Source organism: Suillus plorans (genome assembly GCF_016647745.1).
Source record: "Suillus plorans strain S12 chromosome Unknown HD556scaffold_30, whole genome shotgun sequence".
Lineage (NCBI taxonomy): Eukaryota > Fungi > Basidiomycota > Agaricomycetes > Boletales > Suillaceae > Suillus > Suillus plorans.
The window spans coordinates 44139-66973 of NW_024537414.1; the positions used below are offsets into that span (position 1 = coordinate 44139).

The 22835-nt window shown below is 47.9% G+C and overlaps 7 protein-coding genes across 7 annotated transcripts; 5 read left to right on the forward strand and 2 right to left on the reverse strand.

Annotated features, from left to right (window-relative positions):
• The first annotated feature begins 65 nt into the window (after positions 1-65).
• On the forward strand, positions 66-3157 carry HD556DRAFT_1373967 (uncharacterized protein). The gene is made up of 10 exons (XM_041303022.1): positions 66-407; positions 461-655; positions 705-781; positions 829-890; positions 943-1073; positions 1124-1212; positions 1264-1379; positions 1431-2383; positions 2439-2689; positions 2743-3157. The coding sequence occupies exons 1-10, from the start codon at positions 198-200 to the stop codon at positions 2990-2992; spliced, it is 2334 nt and encodes a 777-aa protein (XP_041159839.1). The 5' UTR covers positions 66-197; the 3' UTR covers positions 2993-3157.
• On the reverse strand, positions 3158-4195 carry HD556DRAFT_1270814 (uncharacterized protein). Its single transcript, XM_041299170.1, has 3 exons — positions 4119-4195; positions 3494-4072; positions 3158-3437 (listed from the first exon to the last, which is right to left on the reverse strand). The coding sequence occupies exons 1-3, from the start codon at positions 4141-4143 to the stop codon at positions 3226-3228; spliced, it is 816 nt and encodes a 271-aa protein (XP_041159840.1). The 5' UTR covers positions 4144-4195; the 3' UTR covers positions 3158-3225.
• A 27-nt stretch (positions 4196-4222) lies between these two features.
• HD556DRAFT_1373971 (NGP1NT-domain-containing protein) lies at positions 4223-6729 on the forward strand. The gene is made up of 8 exons (XM_041303023.1): positions 4223-4531; positions 4581-4729; positions 4779-4938; positions 4994-5253; positions 5303-5545; positions 5607-6354; positions 6403-6464; positions 6516-6729. The coding sequence occupies exons 1-8, from the start codon at positions 4285-4287 to the stop codon at positions 6630-6632; spliced, it is 1986 nt and encodes a 661-aa protein (XP_041159841.1). The 5' UTR covers positions 4223-4284; the 3' UTR covers positions 6633-6729.
• A 911-nt stretch (positions 6730-7640) lies between these two features.
• On the forward strand, positions 7641-9964 carry HD556DRAFT_1373973 (enolase). The gene is made up of 8 exons (XM_041303024.1): positions 7641-7962; positions 8010-8064; positions 8120-8215; positions 8267-8698; positions 8748-9169; positions 9225-9262; positions 9317-9490; positions 9539-9964. Exons 1-8 carry the CDS (start codon positions 7933-7935, stop codon positions 9618-9620), a joined length of 1329 nt encoding a protein of 442 aa, XP_041159842.1. The 5' UTR covers positions 7641-7932; the 3' UTR covers positions 9621-9964.
• Positions 9965-13246: 3282 nt separating this feature from the next.
• HD556DRAFT_1237955 (uncharacterized protein) lies at positions 13247-15929 on the forward strand (the record flags this gene model as incomplete). The annotated part of the gene is made up of 10 exons (XM_041297938.1): positions 13247-13868; positions 13923-14326; positions 14455-14560; positions 14867-15103; positions 15158-15348; positions 15412-15501; positions 15553-15581; positions 15634-15694; positions 15746-15795; positions 15848-15929. The coding sequence occupies 10 exons, from the start codon at positions 13247-13249 to the stop codon at positions 15927-15929; spliced, it is 1872 nt and encodes a 623-aa protein (XP_041159843.1).
• A 2125-nt stretch (positions 15930-18054) lies between these two features.
• HD556DRAFT_506041 (uncharacterized protein) lies at positions 18055-20529 on the reverse strand. Its single transcript, XM_041310802.1, has 2 exons — positions 19858-20529; positions 18055-19812 (listed from the first exon to the last, which is right to left on the reverse strand). The coding sequence occupies exons 1-2, from the start codon at positions 20318-20320 to the stop codon at positions 18260-18262; spliced, it is 2016 nt and encodes a 671-aa protein (XP_041159844.1). The 5' UTR covers positions 20321-20529; the 3' UTR covers positions 18055-18259.
• HD556DRAFT_1374020 (ammonium transporter) lies at positions 20391-22792 on the forward strand. The gene is made up of 7 exons (XM_041303025.1): positions 20391-20668; positions 20733-20748; positions 20799-20869; positions 20927-21343; positions 21404-21817; positions 21866-22182; positions 22232-22792. The coding sequence occupies exons 1-7, from the start codon at positions 20605-20607 to the stop codon at positions 22472-22474; spliced, it is 1542 nt and encodes a 513-aa protein (XP_041159845.1). The 5' UTR covers positions 20391-20604; the 3' UTR covers positions 22475-22792.
• Positions 22793-22835: the final 43 nt, after the last annotated feature.

The window sequence follows — 22835 nt, forward strand, 5'->3', positions numbered from 1 at the left end:
ACCTCACGTGCAGACGCGACGCGTTTGAAGAGCGGAAATTGCCGTTTATTAGAAAACTCAGTGAGCCCAAGACGATGGAAATTGGGTTCCGACCGAATCCTACCGTCTCTTGTTTCTTGTTTCTTTCCACCGTCATCACAGTAACTTTTCTGTCATAATTCTTGTTTGATTGGCAACATACTAGCAGTTCGTTGACAATGCGACCACGAAACTCGGTTGCACAAGCGCCCGTCGATAACGGCAAGAAGCCCCGCAGACCCCCCAAAAAGCGTATGCGTGGGTCTGACGTCGACGGAAATCAGCCAAATGTCGAACTCGTCAAAGTTGGTGCAAGGAGAGCTAAATGGCAGCCCAAGCCGGGAAAACTTGCCGCCCTGATGAATTTACCTCTGGACGTCTTATTCGAGGTTTGCCCCTTTTGCTATGGTCGCTATGTGTCTAGTATCTAAAAATGCTTCAGGTCTTTGGCCACTTGAATCCTTTAGATATACTTCGCCTGGCTCGTACGACGAAAGAATTTAGACGCGTGCTCATGCATCGTTCTTCAATGTCCGTATGGAAAAACGCTAGAGACAACGTGCCAAACATGCCAGATTGTCCCCCTTTCTGGACGGAACCCCATTATGCGAACCTAGCTTTTGATCCGCATTGTCACGTAGGCCCTCAATTTTAATCATAATATGCTTTCTTACATCTAGAAAAAGGAATGCGGTGCTCCTGGTGTGCGCAACGTCGACTGGCGCATCGGTAGGCGTATCTGCGCAAAGTGCTCCAAGACTTGGTGTGTATATCGTTTCGAACACTTGACTTTGCTCATCGAGTCGACAGCATGGTAGATGCCTACCACGGGGAGTCCGTAATTAGCGGCCTTGTTCCGAGTAAATATGGCAGTCTGTATCATTTATCCGTCATCTAAGAATGATTTTGAGTTGATATCTACAGAACGGGGTCGTCTTCTATTCTACCGCAAGGATGTCGAAGAGGTCCAGAAGAATTTGCATCTCCTCACAGGTTCAGATGGGCTTGAAGCCTATCGCGAAGAGCGAAGGGCATTCGTCAAGGAAATGGAAACGGTGAGTAATCTTTTCCCTGTGATATTAGCACCGTAAACATCTCTGTGCAGCAAGCGAAAGCGTTAGAAGCATGGGCAGCGTCTCAAGCTAAAGACCGATCCGATCAACTAGAGGATGCTAGGCGGGACAGGAAAACTGCGTAAGATACAAAGTTCGTGATTACCCCAACACTTAACCTGACACTTCCTAGGATCATCGAAAGGCTTACTGAAATTGGTTGGGGTGATGAAATCGAACATATCCCATACACAGACGATTTGAGCCATCACAAGTTAGTCAAGCAACCCACCCGCCTGACGGATCGCAGTTGGTTTTTCCCATTGATGATTCCGACCCAAATTCTTACCAGTTATCCAGTCTGGAATAACATCAAGAACGACATGATCAAGTACATGGAAGAAATGAGAACACGACGTCTTGAGCGCGAGCGCAAGGCCCTGCTTATTGCACGAAAGCGTACCGCCATTGGGGTTTTGCGTCGCTATAAAATCGCTCACCTCCCTTTCACCGGTGTTATGCCAGAGGCAGTGGACTTCTGTTCCTTCCCCGAGGTCAAGGCAATTGTTGAAATGTCCACAGAGACAGAAGTTACGGAAGCGTCCTTTGTGGACGTTTCTTCCCGAATGCATGACTTAGTCAACTCCTGGCGCACTCACATCCACTCCCAGCTCAGGGCTAGAGTCAAAGATAATCTGCTTTTTGCCGGCAAGCGGCGTGCGTCTGCGGAGCGAGTGGCATCGGATCCATTATACCAGGAGTACGTGGAAAGCCTTGGTGCTACTATAGACGTCAAAGGCAAGAAAAAGGAGGTATCGCTGCCAGTGCCCGGTGACGCTGAGATCGATCAGATGATTCCGTTAGCAACGACTGTGTTTCGCTGCAAAACATGCACTCCATCCATTGGACTCCCAGGCGATTCGTCCGATAGTGAATATGACGATTTCCTTGATATTCTCGGCGGACGTCGGTCCAGATCCGTTCCCCTCTTCTATCCCAAAGTCATGGGACATTGTTGCCTAACCAGATCGAGAACGCTGCCTTGGGACTATTTTGCCACGGACGACCCCAACTTCCGCATTGATTTTCCAATGAGCACCCGCACAAATTGGAACGCCCACCTCCTGCAGGTGGATGAACAGGCAAGCAAGGCTGCTCGTACCGTTGTGGAGGCATGCGGTGAAGATCCGCTCATCACCACTGCGACCAAAATGGACGAGTTAGATCCCCACTTGGCCTGCCTGGACTGCATGAGGTGGTCCAAGCACGAGGTGAATCAAGGCGAGGTACCCGTCTTCACTTGGCGTTCAGCGGTCTGTGCTTTACCATTCCGTGTCTCTGATTTCACGGCTTCTAACTCGTTTGTAGGTTCAGCACAGAATACGGGAGCATCGCCCTGACCGACAGCCACCTAAATGGAAGAAACTCGAGGGTGAATTACTCGAGGAGTCCAACCAAAATGCTCGCAATATGCATATACACATTTTCGATTTTCCACCTTTCGCAGATATCACCCAACCTGCTGCAGGCGTCATCTGGCTTTGCGTCCACTGCATGGATTTGCCACAGGAGAGAGAATGCCATGAACTTGGCAAGATGAAGAATCACCTTTCTACAATGCACGTTCTGCTCTTTTTCTCGCACTGAAAATATTACTCATTCGTAACATTAGTCACGGCGTCGAAGACCCTGTGGAAGATCAAGATTATTACAAGGATTATGAAGCACCGCAGGGCCGCAGACCAGACTTCAAACTTTCTGATTCCGTGGTCACTTTGCAAATGGAAAGGCCACCTCATGTTCCTCTACCTGGGCACGGTTTCTTCAACTTTGAGGATGATGAGGATGATGAAGATGATTATGGAGACTACGATGATGAGGATGACTTTTATTTGGGTAACTCTTTTTTCCCTATCTTCTGATTGGAACAATAACATTCACCGTAATTGCTGCCCCTAAAAATACATACTTAGCTCGAGTCTTAATATTACTGGACACATTTCTTGATGCAACGAATTTTAACACATTCTACATACATATACATCCTCTTCTCCAGGTTCATACCAATGAAAGAGTTTTAATTATTGATGTCAATTCAAACAAGAGCGACTCGCTTGCCGAAGTATATTGAACGAGATAATTCTGTAGATGATGATCAAACTACCAGCTCTCCTTCTATACTCGCAGCGTCGAGCCCAAGTCGAGGAAGAATAGCTTCATATCGGTCACGGTCAAGTTTCCTCAAATATTTAAGTATCTTGGCCCGCTTGTGCACAAGCTGACGAAGGCCCCTGCGATTATCTATGTCCTTGCGGAAAGCCAAAAGGTGCTTCCATAGCCCACGTATTTGGATCGTTAGCAAGGCAGCTACATCCAGAAGGCTTCAGCATAAGTCGGCGGTGAAAAAATTCTGTGGTAAGCACCTTGTACTTCAGGGCGGCCAGTATCAAATGGATTTCCCGGCGGCGAAAATAAGTTGATGCAACGGCGGCGGTTCTCGAATGCGAGACCTTTCGCATTTGCATTACGCAAATCAATAACCTTTGCGAACATGTTCGCTTTGGCCTTTTCGTTTTCCATCGCTTCTTGCATTTCGCTAACCACGTTCTCGCTGAACTTGGTCACGCCCTCCTGAGCTGACAACGGAGGTAACACTTTGAAAAGCAGCTCCTTGGACCTCTCATTAATGCCAAAGCTTAGATGCGGCGGAAGCTCGATGTCGCCTTCGGGACTGTGAATGATCTCAGGGACAGAATCCGAGTATAGCGCGTCCTGCGTGATGACGGCCTTTGCAAGGGCACTGCTCTGCCATTTGTGATCTTGCCCTGGACGGTGACCGAGAACAGCATATTCGCGTTGCGCGTCGAATGCGAGCTTGTGATTTATGCGTGCCTGCACCTTGGAGACCTTCTCATGTCGAGCTTGTTTGCTTGACAAGCGGGCATTGAGAACTGCTGAAGTATGGAGTGATGAACGGCTGGACGACGCGACGGATTGTGATACTACACTCTGTCAGAAATAGTCAGAACATCATGGAACTGAACACACCGTTAATTAGGCAGGATTTCAACATAGCAAACCCAACGCGCCTCGTCCGAAAACTTAAGTTGGCAAGAAAGACTAATAAGCCGTGGGAATTTTTGTGTACATTTCTTGAGGTTTTGAAGATCAAGCTCAAGTCTTCGAGCGTCACGGCCGTATAGCACAGTGCACGATGGCGCCCATAAAAAAGACCAAGGCTTCACCCAAGGTCCGCTCTTCTGGATCCAAGGAACCATCACTCAAAAAAGTGAAAGGCGAGAACTTTTACCGCAATGCGAAACAAGTCTCCCGTCTCAAGATGCTGTCTGGGGGGAAGGCCATCCGGGACAAGGATGGCAAGATAATCCAGGCTGCTGCTTTTCAGAAGGGAGAAGATGAGACAAAACCTGGCCGAGTCCAGCCCGATCGTAGATGGTTTGGTGAGCTGCGTCGGGATATGTGTAGGCCATTACTTATGAAAAATAATAGGCAATACGCGAGTGATCTCACAGACAGCTCTTGATCATTTCAGAACGAGTCTTTCGACGAAGAAAGATGACCCATACTCAGTGCTACTTCGCCGGAATAAATTACCCATGGCACTCTTGGACGATGCGTCTAATCCTAACACTCGAAAGGTAGGTTTTCTGGCAAATTTTATGTTGTTTGTGGGCTGATATTATACAGCGATCCCACATTGTAGAAACGGAACCTTTCAGTGAAACCTTTGGACCCAAGGCTCAGCGCAAGAAGGCCAGGATTGACGTCGGCACTTTTGAGGAACTAAGTAAATTAGGCGCAGCCGCGGTGGAAGACGCAGAACAAGCGGCCAATGCTCTAGAATTAGGTGCTTCATCACGTGGTAATTTTCTCCAATTGAACATGTTCTGATGTTGTGGTAGCGCAATCTTTCGAAGTCCCCGAACTGCAAACTCACGCAGACTATATTGAACCCATTTTCGCCAAAGGAACGTCAAGACGCATCTATGGGGAGCTGTACAAGGTTATCGACTCTTCAGATGTTATCCTGCATATCCTTGATGCTCGAGACCCCCTTGGCACCATGTGCGAATCCGTACTCGAGTATATGAAAAAAGAGAAAGCGCACAAACAAGTTGTTCTTGTCATCAACAAGTGTGACTTAGTTCCCAATTGGGTGACCGTAAGCTTCTAGTGATTTTATGTACATCCCCCTGCTGAATGTGCCACAGGCAAGGTATATTCAACATCTAACACCACGATACCCTACAATTGCTTTTCACGCATCGCCAAATCACTCGTTCGGCAAGGGCTCTTTGATCCAACTACTTCGCCAATTTTCCCAGCTTCATTCAGATAAGAAGCAAATTTCCGTTGGATTTGTTGGATACCCAAACGTGGGCAAGAGCAGCGTTATCAATACGTTGAAGAGTGGTAAGGTCTGCCGCGTTGCCCCTGTGCCAGGAGAAACCAAGGTACGTGTCAAGAATGACTGTTAAACTGCCTAACTCAACATGTTTCACTTTATGAGCTTAGGTTTGGCAGTATATCACACTAACCCGGCGGATATATCTCATTGACTGTCCCGGGGTAGTCCCCACGTCCGCACATGATTCCCAGACGTCCACTGTGCTCAAAGGTGTTCTACGTGTGGAGGCCCTTCCCGTACCATCTGAGCACATCCCCGCTCTCATGTCACGCGTCAAGCCTTTGTACCTCTCACGAACGTATGGTGTCGCCCTTCCGGACCCCGACGACCCCTCTCGCTCGTGGGATCCGGAACAGTTCTTGGACACTCTTGCGCGGATGAAGGGACGACTATTAAAAGGCGGCGAGCCAGATGTAGATGGTGTCGCTAAGATCATACTGAGCGACTGGGTGAGAGGCCGAATACCATTCTTCGTGCCTCCACCTGAGCGGTCGGAGGAGCTCAACAAAACTGAAGCCAAAGTGAAGGCGAGAAGTAAGGGCAAAGCGAAGGCTGTTGACGGCGGGACCGAGGTTCTGGCGGTCAAGCAGAACTTGAAGACCATTACACAGAAAAATACGTTCCTTGCTGAGGACGTGCAACCGTTGGACGAAGATGACAGCGAGGATGATGAAATTTCCAGCACCCCAGGAGATCATGCATTAGACTCGGACGAAGAGGATGAAGGTAGCGAACTCGGTAGCGACGAAAACAATGAAGACGAGGTCGAAGAATTGTCTTGGAACGATGTCTTTAACGATAGGAAGGAGCCGGTCGGCGAAGCTGTTGAAGACGATTTGCCTTCGGCCGAGCAAGGTATGGTGTCATTTCGTCGCAATATCTGTAGGCTAATCACGTCTACAGGTGACGCATCCGATATAGCGGCCACTGCCCCGACAAAGAAGCCACGCATGAAGACGAACAAGGTATGACCATTTCTCATTGCTGTTCGTTTCCTGCGCTAACCAAGTACGTAGAAAAAGGCAGAGAATTTCTACACTAACACTAACGTGAAGAACAAAAGTCGAAACAAGGCGGCTGTGATGAAGTCTCTTCCTGTGGGCAAGAAGGGTGAAGGACGTAAACGGCGCTGATACCTGACTAGATTATATGTTGCTGTACAAAGCGGTGTCTGGTACCCTGTTATGCATCCGGAGCTTTCTCGGTTCATTTGAACGACTTGAGACACACACAAAGTCCGGACATCCTGTGAGGCACACGTCATTCACAACGAAAAAGACCCCAGACTCTGCTCGACATTCAGCTTAGCACTATGTCGTACGTAGCCGGCATCAGTATACAACGACTTCAACATATTCTCACTCCCCCACATGCATCCCTTCCCTCCTCTTTTTAACTTCAACTTTGTCGGGTCGATCTCCTCGACATGTTAACTTCTCGCTACATAGTGACTCTCCTTTATTAACACTTTGCAACGAGTGTGTAGACAGTGTAGTATACAACCCTGACCATGGCAGCTCCCTAGGGTGGGAAACATGAGTCCCTGAATGGCATCAAATTGATTACATCAGCGGTAAAGACCTCAACCACTCGGCGGGAGCTTGTCATTAGTTCATAGCCTAGTACCTAGTACTACCTACCCTCGTGCGTTCCTATTCTGCGTTGTACTGCCACGTTCGCTTCACTTTAATCTCCATCACCGAGCTAGCTGCTCCGAATCCTGCGCCCAACCCCTTTGTGCTCCCTATGGACATAAGCACCGACGGACCTCGATTGGAGTCACCAAAACAACGCTTCCCCACTTTGCCTTCCTCATCCTCGTGTCCCCATCTCCCTCGTGTGTGCCGCCCTCTCCCATGCAGAACTTTGGTGTGCAGTCTAGCAGTATCTTCTTGACAGTGTTTTTCAAGATGAAATTTTAACCATGAACCAACTTTTTAAAATTCTCGTGTCTTTGGTTTGCTGGGTGAGATGAACGTGCTGCCCGGTCTTAATGCGCTGTTCCGAAAACAATCGACTGGCGAAGACGACATAACTAGGCTGCAGTGGGAGTTCACGAGCACTACAGTCTACTAACGTAACTAAGGTTGGCAAAAAAATGGCAGAGTATGCTGTGCGCAAACTTTGGCCGCGAGCGAAGATAGAAACCTTATAGTTCTCGGGGTCCGACCTTACTAAGTAACGTCAGTTGAATGGTAACATGGTTTCTGTAAAGATCTAGAGAGCCAATCTATAACAGGTCATAATCCCAACGTTCATCATAGCATTGGCAGGCACGCTGGTAAAGTCACTAGCTACTCTAACGTATCAGCCGGATTTGTGAAAATGGCCGAAATCTGGTACGAGGACTGCGTGGGAAAGCACAGAAGCTGATTATCTATAAACCTTCGACTGAGATTTCACCGAATCACCCCATCTTGACTTTTGTCCTTCATGTCTGTTACCAAAGTCCACGCTCGCCAGGTGAGTCAGTCATGTCTTCACTGCAAACTTGACTCGAATACTTGCAGATCTTTGACTCTCGTGGCAACCCCACCGTTGAGGTCGACCTTTACACTGATAAAGGTACGAGATCGAACGCGATCTAACTTTGGATTCCACTCTTACACGTATTTCTTAGGTCGTTTCCGTGCTGCTGTCCCCTCTGGTGCATCCACGGGTGTCCACGAAGCTGTCGAGCTTCGCGATGGCGATAAAGCCAACTACGTGGGAAAGGGTATATATCCCGTTTCATGAGTTCTAGTCACGTCCACTGAACATCACTCAGGTGTCTCCAAGGCTGTCAACAACGTGAACACTGTTCTTGGTCCAGAGCTGATCAAGTCTGGCCTTAAGGTCACTCAGCAGAAGGAGATAGATGACCTTCTGATCAAGCTTGATGGCACTCCTAACAAGGGCAAGCTCGGTGCCAACGCTATTCTTGGCGTTTCTATTGCCGCTGTGGAGGCTGGTGCTGCTGAGAAAGGTATTCCTGTATACCAGCATCTCGCTGAGCTGGCTGGTGTCAAGCCCCCCTATATTATGCCTTGTCCTGCGTTCAACGTCATCAACGGTGGTTCGCACGCAGGTAACAAGCTGGCATTCCAGGAGTTTATGCTCCTTCCTACCGGTGCTACTTCGTTCACTGAAGCGATGAAAATCGGTACCGAGACCTACCACACGCTGAAGAAGGTCATCAGCGCAAAATATGGTATTGATGGTAAGTAATATGTGCTTTGTCCTGCTTGGGGCTAAATTATGTGCTTCAGCCGTCAACGTCGGTGATGAAGGTGGATTTGCTCCCAATGTTTCGGGAGCTGAGGAGTCCCTGGAGCTCCTCACGGAGGCTATTAGCAAGGCCGGATACGAAGGCAAGATCAAGATTGCTCTTGATGTTGCTTCATCCGAGTTCTACAAGGACGGCAAATATGACCTTGACTTCAAGAACCCCAACTCTGACCCTCAAAAGTGGATCTCAGGCACTGAGCTCGCAGACCTCTACCTCAGCTACGTCAAGAATTACCCCATCGTCTCCATCGAAGATCCTTTCGACCAAGACGATTGGGAGGCATGGACTCACTTCACCAAGAATAGCTCAGTCCAGATTGTTGGTGATGACTTGACTGTTACCAACCCTCTTCGCATCAAGACGGCCATTGAGAAGAAGGCATGCAATGGTCTCCTCTTGAAGGTTGGTGTTCATCATTTTTCAGGCAGTCATGTTGTTTGACACTGGCACTACTTAGATCAACCAAATTGGTACCATCTCGGAATCCATCCAGGCGTACGTTACTGCTACCATGAGCGTGCGTATGAACCTTGGCTGACGATGTTTTAGTGCACAACTTGCTCAGTCTGATGGCTGGGGAGTTATGGTGTCACACCGCTCTGGTGAGACGGAGAACACCATCATTGCTGACTTGGTCGTTGCTCTTGGAACCGGTCAGATCAAGACCGGTGCGCCCGCTCGTAGCGAGCGTGTCGCAAAATACAATGCATTGTTGCGCATTGAGTGAGTGTCTGTTTTGTACTGAAAAGAACTTTGTTGATCATTTGTCAGGGGCGAGATTCAAGACGGAGTTTATGCTGGCGACAAAGGTCTTTCCGCTGGTTTGGCGGCACCTGCTCTGCTCAAAAAGTAGATCGAGAGATGCATGGACTAGTGACGGGAAGCTCAACTGTATGATTCATAATTTAGGTAAATGCCATGTTGACAAGTGTACATTTGATCATGACGATAACCCAAACATTTTCAAATGCCTGAATATACGTCATATGTAACTACGTCGCGATACGTACGTTGAGATGAAAGATGTAGTATTCTTGTCGTCGTATTCTGTAATCGATTACAGGGATTGAGGACAAGAATACTATTTCCCAGCAGCGCCCCCTGAGGGCATTCATCTCCGGCACTCCAATGAATGAATATGGTGGAGCTAGTTCCTACATCATCCGTGTCACTCCAGCGGGCTTACAAGAGATGAGGGGCACACGCATCAAAGGAACATTTCTTCATCCAGATCTTCGATAAAGGAATAGAACAGCTTAGGCTGCCACAAGCCATAAATAATATCAGCCCGAAGTAAGTCGAGGAATAGCCGTTCGTGAGCAACATCTAAAAGAAAAAATATGATTGTCCCTCGATCGATCGTGCATGTGTCCGACTACAAATTTGTCCTATTAAACCATCGCTGTATCCACAAATCAAACACCTACCCATTTCAAAGTAAGCCGATCTTGTTCCAGGAATGAACAGAAGCCCTGTATTGGAAAAAGGAGTGCCGGAGACGGTCAGTGTAAGCAGGATCCGAGAAAATAATGTCTCTATTGAAGTGCAAGCAAATTACTGAACCTGCCTTGCAGATCAGAAGGTCTGGTGAGTCGGGATTATATATGGTTTTCTGAGCGAGTAATGACTCGCTTATTGAAGTCCCAGATTTGCACGTAGCAGCAACTGTCAGCTGACTCGAGTACTCCCAGTCTTTGTCCAGGCTCAAGAGTACGATCTTGCGGAAGATCATAGGCCATTTTATTACCAACTTGAGACAAATTTTGTGGCTCGGGTGGTGCGGAAAGCAGCATGTATGCTGTGATCTCCACTTTAACCAGATAATCTGCACAGGCGTCTCCGAGTGCAAGGCCGTTTCTGAGGGGATGGCCATATCGATGACTAGGATAACCCCTTAGTCTAAGGGAAACTCTGAAACCATGATTTGTGACGTCTACCAAGGGCATACAAGTAGGCATATGTTCTGGGCAAGCCGCTGCGCCACCACGAAACGATGGATGGGCATGAACAACCATGAATAAATGCTGCTTATGTTGAGCCCTTCCTCCAATATCCCTACTTGCATGAATGCGCCGGACTGGGCTTTACCCATGTCCTCAAATTGATAGAAGACAAATACATGGTCATTCCAGATTGCAGGCGGGATATATTCGGCCGTTCACAACGGCAATTGCTTCCCCGTTTGCTTGCAGCGCCGACCTAAGCCCGAGCTGGAGTTATATCACATTTGCTCATGAATGCATATCATATCTCGACTCAAATATTCCTTGGGCCGAGTATGAGAGCTTCCGCACTAAGTGGCGCTGATTGCGGTTCTCCATATGTCACGGTGCTTCTGTTCGGATATATCAGCGCTTCAACCCTCTGATAAACAATTATAGAATGATAGTCCCGACAGGACTAGTGTGGCATGAATTTGCAAAGTTCGAATCAATCTTGACTCAAATATTCCTAGGGCCGAGTATCGCTCCTACAAGAGCTTCTGCACCGGATGTTGTTGATTGCGGTTTTCCGCGTATCACGCTTCTGTACGGATATATCAGCCCTCTGATAGAGGTAAGCAATTATAGACTCTACAGCAGATTGTCACGGAGCTTAGGAGTTTAGGCTATATCATGTGGAATGGCTTTCAACGAGTAACGCGAGCAGAATCGTCATGGCATAATCCACTCCTCGAGTTTGGTTAAGTGACTTGGTGCATGCAACTGTTCGCCGTGCGGGTTACTGACTGCCAATCGTAGTTACAGATTCTTCCTCTGGATTCGGCAGGGCGATGGTGGAAGACGTCTTGCATAACGGCGAGATTGCTGTCGCTACTCTGCGCAAGCCATCCGTCCTTGATAACCTCGCGGCCTAATAATACCTGCCCACTCAGCTCCTAGTACTACCCCTAGATGTGACGAACGAAGCGCAGGTAAAATCTGTCTTCGCACAGGCTAAGGATGCCTTTGGGCACATCAACGTCGTATATAACAACGCGGGGCAGGCAGTATTATAGGAATTGAAGGGAATGTCGTTGGACTTGCCAGGATGCCAATTTCTGGGGCGCGGTAACAGTGAGCTTTGAGGCGGTTGGATTCTTTAAAGAAGAGAACCCGAAGGGGTGTGGGGGGATGCTCATCCAAGTATCGAGCCTGGCAGCGACCACCGCAGTCCCGCTTGTCGGGTTCTATAACACCACATGAGTGGGTTGATGCTGTCTGGGTAAGCGTCGCTGAGACATTTGTTGTTTGTAGAAAAGCAGGTAAATTAGTTATGTTGCTTATGGCACATTGTGTGCCTTCGATTCACCACCGCTAGCCTTAGATTCGTTCACTGAGGTTCTGGCACAAGAAGTCATTCCCGCTTGGAAGATTCGTGTGAGTAATTGATTCGGAAGGGATGACTGCTGAGTGGCCATACAGCTCGTGAGTGTCCACCCAGGTTGGAGTCTGGACGCGCATGCTCATTGTATTATCAAGCAATGAGATGCTTGAGCCTCCAGCACTGTATGCATCGTAACCAACAACCGTAATGACGAAGTTTCGTGCTATATTCGATGCATTCATCGGAAATGATGCACTGGCTGCCGTTGAGGTTGTGACAAAACGCATTTGGTCGGTGACGATGAACGATGCGCAGAGGTGTTCAGGAGAGCATTCCAGTCCTGGTAACTTGCATACGGGCATGAACTTTCTGGAGTGTGCACTGCGTGAAGATTGGGCAGCTGCAGGTGAGCTAATGTGGAATACGAAGGTTGTGTTCTAAGCGAGTCTGAGGAACGAAGACGAGAATATTAATGTCGACTAGTAAATGTCGTGGTCACAGTCACGGTCACGGTGCAACACGCGCACTCAGGTATTAATATTAGTAATGCTGTCATTTATCAATGCCATCATGGTACTACTAGACAGAGGATTAATACTAGAAGGACTTCGAATGCCTACTACCTTCTCTTCTCTTCTTCTCATTGGCATCTCTAAGCCTGTTTCGGCCCCGACAACACGCCCCCATCATGATATACGGGGTGTCAATGCCCTATCTCGTCCTCTGCACGGCTATATCAACACGACATCTTATCATTTCAGGATAAGTTCTCCTTTGTAATTAACCTCTTTTTCGCGCGTCTCCAGAAACGTACAACTTCGTCAGCTGAGAAATACCTTAGATTGCAACACTGTAGGTCCTTTTACTGTAGCCAGGTTTTCAAACACTTATGCACGCCCAGTCCAATTGAAAGAATCGTACACCCTCGTTGCGTTCAATCGCTGTTACTTGCTTGTAACGTACACAAAACGTAAGTATGTGGATTCAACATTCTTCAATTATTGGAGGCAGGGCGCAACTCAAGGCATCCTGATTTCATACTTACGAGCTCGAATCCTTTTACAGACGTCTTCCAAATGTCTTCTGTTCATCTGTTTAGCCCCTTATCACTTTGGGCCCAGTTACCCCCCACTGCTGCTGTGTCATACACTACATCCTTGAAGATACCAGGGAATGGTACTCAAAAACTCATTCCGGCGAAGATTACACCTCGCCCTGCCTCGCGAAAACAGTTTCACGGACTCTGTCGGATGTTGCTTGACGCCTGACCTTGAGGACGAATTCATGCCATCGCCGAGTCCACCACCACGTTCCGCATCCCCTGCCCATATCGAATCGGTTCTACCCTCCACTGGGTCCTCCCAAGAGCCTGTACCTCAGTCTTGGCGACATGCATCTTCGTCAATAATTCCGGCCTCGCTGCGGCAAAAACGTGCTCCTGGCCTCCATTTTCAAACACCCAAAGATCGCTTCCGCGCATGTGTTCGGAAAGTGATTTCCATACACCGGAAAACAACAATCCTTTTGGGCTTCGGTCTCGCCGGTGCAGAACCTGGTGTTGACCCGCGCAGGCAGTCCGCATATCTCCATTACGCGCACATTCGCGAGCGCTGCGAGATCCAAATCGCCGACTATAGTACCTTGAGGAGTAGCTTTGGAAATATGGATAATGAGCGTTTTGTACAAATGTTAAATGATAAGAGAAGTTCGGAGAGGGAGCCATGGGTGAAGGTGAGGTGGATAAACGTGTGCGGCATTAGCTGGGATGTGATGAGTGCGCTTGCCCTGAAGTATGGTATGTAAATGGCCACGGTACTTCATGCGAGGTGTTGATAATAATCGTGCGTAGGCCTTCACCCGCTCGCCCTCGAAGCTGTCCTGCACAAACACGGACACACGCGCTCCAAAACGGACTACTACAGTCAACACCTCTTTATCCATGTCTTATCTCATACACTCGCTTCCTCCTCCTCATCTCCAAACTCCTACACACCAGAAGGCGAAGACCCACCATGGAGCTCCTCACCAGGTCCAATGACGCCAGGGGACTACCACAAAGAGTATTTCAAGGATGACGACATCCATGCAGATGCTGAAGGTAGCACGATGTATGGCGGCAGTGCGCCTGCAACCTGGCGACTTGGAAGCACTATCAGAAGCAGAACGTCAGCAACAGCTGACATGGAAAGTGTGGCAAGAGTCAGGGAGGATGGCTTAATCCCGCTAACATCCGCTACGCGGAAAGACAGCGCGGTGAGTTGCATCTCTCTTCATTCATCATATTTCGATTTGCACTTTTGTCGACGGTACTTTTCTACTCTTTTCTCTCCAATTCAGCGCAGTCCCAAACCAATACTCATTATAATGTCCTTACTGCGCAGTCCCGAAAACGCCGGGAGAAAGCTCAGATGACTCTCACTGATCTAAAGAAGGCGGGCCGCGTGGACGTTTGCATCCACCCGATATCAATTTTCTTATTGAGAGATGGTGAGTGCTAAACTCATTTGCCTAGTTGTGTCATCGTTGTGTGGTTTTACATTTGTTTCCTGCCATATTCTGTCCTTCCTTCTTGGCATACTTGTCTTGTCATGTATTAATTCATGCTGATCGGACTGCGACACATCTGGTGGGCTACGTGTATGATGCTTTGTGGTGCATATATGTCGATTTTGAGTTAACATTGATTATCGAGTCACTAGTATTATATACTTTTATTTCCACGCATATACCGTGATTTGTGCGCATTTTTGCGTATATGCTTCGAATGATAATAGCTGACTCTATGTGACACAGGCACAGTGATCTCTGTTATGCCGTCCAATTTCATCGACTTCACAGGTTCCATTATGGCGCGTCTCCGACAACCTGACACGGGGCTGCGTACATCTGCAGACCCCAGTCTACTCGTTCAAAGCCTGCTCGACCTCATCGTGGACTCTGCACTTGAGGTGGTGGATACATTCCATGAGAAGATATTACAGCTAGAATACGACGTGTTGATGAAGCCGGATATGAAAGTGGTTACAAGGCGTGCGCATTATTCCCCTTGTCCGTGTCTATTTGTGTTGACAGCCCTGAAATCAGTACACATTCTTTCCGGTGATTTGATGTTGCATCAGCGGACCCTTGGGCCCCTCAAGACGGTTATTGGTGGGCTACGACGGTATGACGAGGACCGGTGTGCTGCACTTCTCTCGCCTGCTGAGAAGTGGGTTCAAGAGCAAAGCAGAGAGAAAGTGAAGGGTTTCATGTCCCATAAGAGCAAAATATACTTGGTGTGTCATGACCTGTCTTCAGCCCCTTGTATAAGTTTTGGCTGAGTTGAGATGCGGTGGCAGGCGGACGTACACGATCATATGGAATATGTCCTTACAAGCATGGATATGTTCGCAGGGATCACAGAAAACCTGATCAACTACACGTTCAATGTGTGCAATTACTTGATCTCATTTTTTCGTGCTGATTGACGTGAGTGACAGATGAAATCATACGAGATGAACGTAATCATGTGCGTTCATTTTTATTTCATCGACATGCTTCGAGTTGATGTCGACTGTCAGGCGCCGCCTCACCCTCGCAACTCTCATATTCCTCCCGCTGACATTGCTCACGGGTTACTTTGTGAGTTTCTTCCCGCCTCACTTAGCCCACCGAGTTAAACGTATTGCATAGGGAATGAATTTCAAATCTATGTGGAGTGTCAATAACCATTCCGACGCCCTGTACGTATCCCGAACTCGCGCAAAACTCAAGCTGACGTATGCACGCGCACAGATTTTGGATGATCGCAATCCCTGTCACGACATTCGTCATGCCCTTAGTAGTCAGACTTCAAGCGTACTACGCATCATGCTGAGAGGCGGTGAGCGGCGAAGTTATTGATGGTGCGTTATTGCTTACTTTGTTGTGTGCTTATATGTTTATAATTGCCTGATAGACAAGTTGGCGTGAATGCCACTGACAGATGCCATAGCTCAGCGCGGTTGTACTGCCCAACTTTACGCGGTTTGTTGTTTTATAGATTTTGGAGCATTCACTTGTTCGGTCTGGGTATGTCTTGTTTTCTATTTATTGTTAGAGTGTAACTGTACTCGTTCGAAACTTCTTGTTCTTGACGTACCGGTCTTTGCTAAAGTAATTACTGCAAGTGATTGCCGCTGCGCAGCTTGTCTTGTAAAAGGACATTCTGTATGAGTTTCCATCTGCTTATAGAAGATTCCTTTTTGTGTATCAATATGTAGTATTGTGTATAGTATGTCGTCTATCTTACCCTGCGAAAATAACATCCAAGTATACGTGCATGGTATGTATAATTAACAGATGCTCAAAGAGCTGTATTGAAACGAAAGATAGTTTGAGTGTGAGGTGTTGGCTGCATGCAGCAGAAATCAGAATTCGCACACGGGTACTAAAAGTAAACATAAAAACTCGAGTTGCGTCAATTGAATGAGTCATGATTGAAATTGAGTACAGCTCAGTTGTGTGCACAGTGGGACGTTGGCTGTCGTTAAAAGCCAATGTAACTTGGTGTAAGATGAAGTAGACATTGAAACTCTAGCGGGCAACAAACAGTGTGAACATTCACAAAAGTTTTAACATGAGCGGATGAAAAGCCCAACAGGGTCCATCGAGTATCAAAGGCACATGGTCCTGTCACTCCTGTGGTTGAATTGTTGAGGAAAACTTCATAGCGCCGCAGCCAGTGCTTGAGGTCTGAAATATTAGATTACATACCCGCCGGGAAACAAAGGTTTATCACCTAGACGAGTAGGCAGACCACGGTTACATTCAAAAAGTACCTCGATAACCTGTGTATAGACATCATCGCGAAAGCACGGACCAACGAATGTTGGCGCGTTAATTCGGCGGCATAGATTTGAGGTAGTGATCAAGTTCTGACAAAGCGCTCCAAAACTTTCTTCCTGTTTCATGAAATCAGTTCATTTGAACGGAGGTAGAAGAAGTGAATATATCGAACAAACGGATCGGTGTCACCCGCCACCCTCAGTGGGTGCACCAGGCGCCTGTCTGTCTGTCTGTCTATCTGCGATATCCCAGTCGTCGACCAATCTTTCCCCTTGCACGCAGGTGACATGCTGATTTTTCAACTGTGCACGCGCAAGTTGGAGTACCCTATCCTACATGGAGCCTACGCTTGACGCGTGTGGCTCGGGGAGTATTTCAAGTTGTACTTTGTCACAATCAGTCACGGTGGACCGGTGAGTTCTTGCTGGCGATTATGCTGATTGCGGTGCATTTACATCCTTTATAATGGCCCGTGGTTCTGCTGCTGTAGTAGATGATGAATGTTGAACATATGGTGGGTCAAAGTTGGGAAGCTGAGATTTCCCTACAGTGGACAGCTTCAGTAGGAGATATATCCACGAGATATATCCATCATGAAGGACTCTTCTAGTGACGGTGTGATTACGTTTGACGCTTAAACGCTGTGGTGGCACGTGACCGTGAAATACAATTTCAATTTTTCTAGCATGCACTACGAATGCACTACGTCGGCAAAGCCTTCTCTCTCCTACAGCCAGAATATATATAAGAGGAAGACTACCCTATATTATCCCTCTTTCATATGGTCTAAGTATCTGACATATGTTTCGGCTGTTCGGCTGGGACACGCTGGGTTTGTGAGTATCGATTGACAGCGCATGGAAGGAACCAGCATGCACGGGTCAGTGGGAGGTCCAAGTAACTAGCCATGGCACAGCAGCCATAGCTGATGCGTACCCGCCATCTGGCTACATCGCAGCAGCGGGAGTCATGACTGTATTATCTGTGGCGGCAGTAAGCAACACATCTTCCTCAATACTTGCAGTCTCTGAGTCGGCAGGCAGAATTCATGCACGCAAAATCGACGCAATTATTGCCAGATCATTGATTGTGGTTCACTGACCGCTTCCAGTTATTGATTGTTCCTCTAGACCCGTGCAAAGGAGTTCAGGAGGGCATTCAAGATATCGTGAACATGCAAGCGGGCACGAAATTCACCGGAGTGTGGGCGGTTGCAGGGCGAGCTGGTCGCACTGTCTCCAGGGTTAGTAGTTGTGTGTTGGTTGTGTATATGTATGAGTGCACGCATGCTAATGACAACATTATGAAAACCAACCTCGAGGCACTATAGCTAAACGATAGCTCGTTATTGTGGCTGTGGTCGCGCAGCTATCCTGCAATTCATTGCGATCTCCGTATGCTCTCCACAAAAGCAAGAAGGTCATCTTCCAGCATTGGTTTCAATCCGTAATCGACGTCCAGCTGAAGGTCCAAAAGACGGTGGTCAAGTTCTTGGACCAACTCAGCAGGTGCAGCAGGTCTATCCTCTAGTTCAAGCTGGTCGAGCCATGACCGAAATGTATGGATCTCAGCATCTTCTACGTTGACGTTGAGATCAGGACCAGTCATCTCTCCTTTTCCGACTTGCTTGGGAGGTTTGAAACGTACAAATGCATACGTATGACATCGATCTCTTTCATTCCCAGAGCTGTCTCTCGGTGGCGTATGCAACGCAAACACCCAGCCTTCTCCTTGGAGACCTCGCAGCGAATACTGCGGAATACACGCGACCTCTCTATTCTCGCTATGTGCTTGGCGGAGCCCAGAAAACAAAGTGGCAGGAGTGACAGTGGATACGTGCTCCAGGAGATCAAGTTGCCATGGGGAATCTTTGGGGCCAGATGCCACATCTAAGATAGCGTGGGTGATGACAGTTGGCTGGAACAATGCTACGAGATCGAGGATAGCGTGGATGATGACAGATGACTGGAACAATGGCAGTGCGCATGCAATTGGATGGCTATGCGTGCCTGAGGCTTGTATGTAGGAGAAGGCAATGGGGTAGGGTGCGTTTTCACAAGTGAGGGCCAGAGGCTGCAAAAGAGCGGGATGTAATAAGGTATCGAGTGAGCGAAAAAGATGCATGTTGTATCGCAGGAGTTTATAAACGTCGTCATTTTCTATCAAAGGGCAACCTAGAGCTATTAATTTGTTCAAGTGTGGAGCAAGCTGCAAGATCCTTGGGACGATCTGCGCCGTGAGGTAGGAATTATGGGAGAGATCTAGTATTCTCATTTTGTTCCCATGGATGTTCAAGATTTCTTCAACCTGATCGTCTCGTACGGCTATCTCCGCAAGTGACAGCACGCCGTTGTTGTCGCTCAACTTTTTCACGACAACACTGTGCAATAATGGCATTCCATTGCGAGGAAACGGCAATAGTTCATGCAGGGCGCCATAAACTTGAAACGTTTTCCCAGCCTGCCAGAGTTTATACATCTGTTCGATGTCATACGTGTCATGGGTATCCTGTGTAATGGTTATGGTTGGAATTTGTGCATTCGATTTCGTCGTTAGTTCTGGTGCGACTGATTGTAACAGATGCATCCCGACAAGCTTTCTGACTTGCTCGCTGATCGTGAAGTCAAAGGCTTCAGATCCCGACGAAGCACAATCTTGGGGAATTTCAGTCCTCTTGTATTCCTTTGGCCAAACTGATATCAGAGTGTCCAGGTTTATGAGCTTCACGTTGTCAAGTTTTGTGACATGGCCATTGTCGTGTAAATCACCCTCCGTATACGCATGCAGATATTGGCGCGCAGAGAGCGGCATACGTGGAGATGGGATAGCTTCGCCCTCACCATTGCTTGCCGTCCTTGTAACGTGAACGAAGCAATACGTCGGCGACCTCACCTCGGTGAGGTCAATCACAGTAATATCTTGTTGATTGTCTGCTGAACAGACTCAATTGTCGTCTACATTTATAACAAGGTGCAAACCTGCACTATCGTTTCCGATATTCTCATCGAGGGGAGAATATTGGCTATACCCAACATTTGGGTTGCCAGGGATGATAAACTTTGTGCTCCAGCACATAGCCATGAGGAAAGTAATGAACGGGCAACAGACAGCCGGTAGATCCTCGTTACTGCAGTACTTGTCATGCAGAGCGCTTGTTTCTGACTCTATTACTTCCTTATTACTCCCATGTTTCATCGTGGCAAGAAAGCGAAGAAGACAGCACAGCGCTATTGCCCCTTGACATTGCATGACATGATATGCTGCCACACAGCGGTACTTGGAAGATCCTGAGCCCGCCGTACGGACGCGGGCGATGACGAATATATGTTGTCGTTCACCCATTGGAAATCTGAGTGACGACAAGCTTAAGATAGGACTGTGGTGAAGACTTGGATGGAGCTTTTCGGACGACTCGGGGACTAGTGGCGTTAAGCTGTACATGTCACGGGTCCGCGTCACAACCGCGGCAGGCGCGGCAGGGTCGGAGGACGTCAAAATAGTTGCGCCCAGTGGTTAACTTGAAAGCCAAAGCTTATTCTTATCTAAACTTGCGCCAAGTACCATTTGTTATCCGACCAATGAAATTTCATTCAACCTTTCAAGTTAACGCGCATGTCAGGCCTTAAAGCTCCAGCATCCAGCGACAGTCAACTTGTTACTCGGTTGAACAGACTTGGACCTGACTGCCTGAATAGTCAGCACTAAACGTATCTCCTTGCCAGACAATGTTCGACGTGATGGCCCTCAGAGAGAGCATCTGGGAAGTGTTGGATGCTACTTTGAAGAAGAGTGAGTTCCACAACCGTCATAGTGACCAGAGTACAACATTAATGCTGATTATCTTGCGCTACAGGAGACACTACCACTCAGTGAGCCAATAGCACTTCTGCCGTTGCAGTATTCTCATTGCATACCACAGGTTCGACCGTGGAGATATCTCTTTCATAATTATCGCAGGTGCCATGGTATTCTTTATGATACCAGGGATTGGTTCGCAATTTCTCTCACATCGCATTTCCCATCCGCTCACTTACATTGTTATATCAGCCTTTCTATATTCCGGATTGTCAAGAAGAAAGTCCGCTTTGTCTCTTATCTGGGCAGTCTCTGCCAGCAATGCAGTCTGTATTTTTCAGTGGTACTTCTGGGGTTACTCCTTGGCGTTTTCGCCAACTGCCACCAACGGATTCATAGGCAACCTTGCCAACTTTGGTCTCATAAATGTTCTTGGCGACCCGTCACCAGGTTCCCCGTTAATTCCTGACCTGTTGTACTCATTCTATCAGATGGAATTCGCATGCGTCACAGTAGGAATCCTGATGGGCGGGATCGCCGAGCGTGGACGGGTTCTCCCGGCTATGATTATCACGTTTTTGTGGATGACCTTGGTTTATTGCCCCCTCGCTTGCTGGCCGTGGAATATAAACGGATGGGCCTTTAAGTACGGCGTTTTCGATTATGCAGGTTAATCAATTATGTTTACTGCTGTATTGTTATCTCTGACATTGTTTTTCATTCTAAAAGGTGGAGGCCCTGTGGAGATAGGAAGCGGGATAGGAGGACTTGCCTATTCCTGGGTGCTTGGCCGCAGGCAGGAGAAGGAACTCCAAAACTTCAGACCGCACAATGTTTCCATGGTTAACCTGGGTACATTCATGCTCTGGTTTGGATGGCTCGGTTTCAATGGTGGTAGCGCTTTTGGAGCGAATTTGCGCGCCATCATGGCGGTGTGGAACTCTATGCTTGCTGCCGCATTTGGCGGTATTGTTTGGTGCCTCCTCGACTATCGTTTGGAGCGCAAGTATACCATGGTCGGGTTTTGCTCTGGAACTATTGCAGGTCTCGTAGCAGCCACGCCTGCTTCAGGATACATCCATCCCTGGGCGGCAGTCATCATGGGCATAGTCACCGGCGCTGTATGTAATTACGCAACTAAAGGTGAGACTACTGGATTGCTCGGGAGTGCACTTATTGACCGACCCTAAGTTAAATCTCTTATTCATGTGGATGATGCACTCGATCTTTTTGCCGAGCACGCTGTCGGCGGGATCTTGGGTCTCTTGGCGAACGCCTTTTTTGCTTCCCGTTCCATTATCGCCCTGGATGGCGTCAACCTGAATGTTACTGGTGGGTGGGTCGACCACAATTGGAAACAACTTTACATCCAACTCGCCTATATTTGCGCGGTGTGTTCATACACGTTCGTTGTTACTGCTCTCATTGTCAAGTGCGTCGACTGCATTCCTGGTCTCCACCTACGCACAACGGCTGAGGGTGAAAAACTCGGTCTTGACGAAGTCGAGGTAAGCCTTATTATACTCTTGATTTTATATTGGTCTAATAAGAGCCCAGATCGGTGAATATGCGAACGACTACATTGAAGTACGGCGTCACTTCATGGACTGGACGGTATTTGGCAACGGTACAGGTACACACCGATCCAGCGTCGCTGATGATAAACACGACCAACCAACCCTCGCACATCGGGATCAACAACAAGACCTACACATTGAAGAGTTAAATCCCGATGCTAATAGTGCTGACGAGAAGACCCTTGATCTCCCCCATGCCGACGCGGCCTCGGTCTCTTCTTAATTGCAGATCTATTTCAGCATCTTCTTTCGTCTGTTGTTTGGGTTATTGTGTACACCAATCTCCATTCTGTTTTCTATTCCTATTTCCATGCATAATTATTGGGAGGGGCACGTTGCTAACCTTCTGTACTTCACTTATAAGGCGCATCCCAGAAAGAGGGCGCGTCCACAAAATGGTACATATGGTTACCTAAACATCTACTAGTACTACATAGTATCCCCAAAAAAGAGGGCGTATCCACAAAATGGTATATAGTATAGTTACCTAAACATCTACTAGTATCCTCACTACATAATATTTATCACTGCTGGCGCAGTCAAGATTCGAGTCTGTTAGTTCTGAGCTCATAGTATCCATCTGG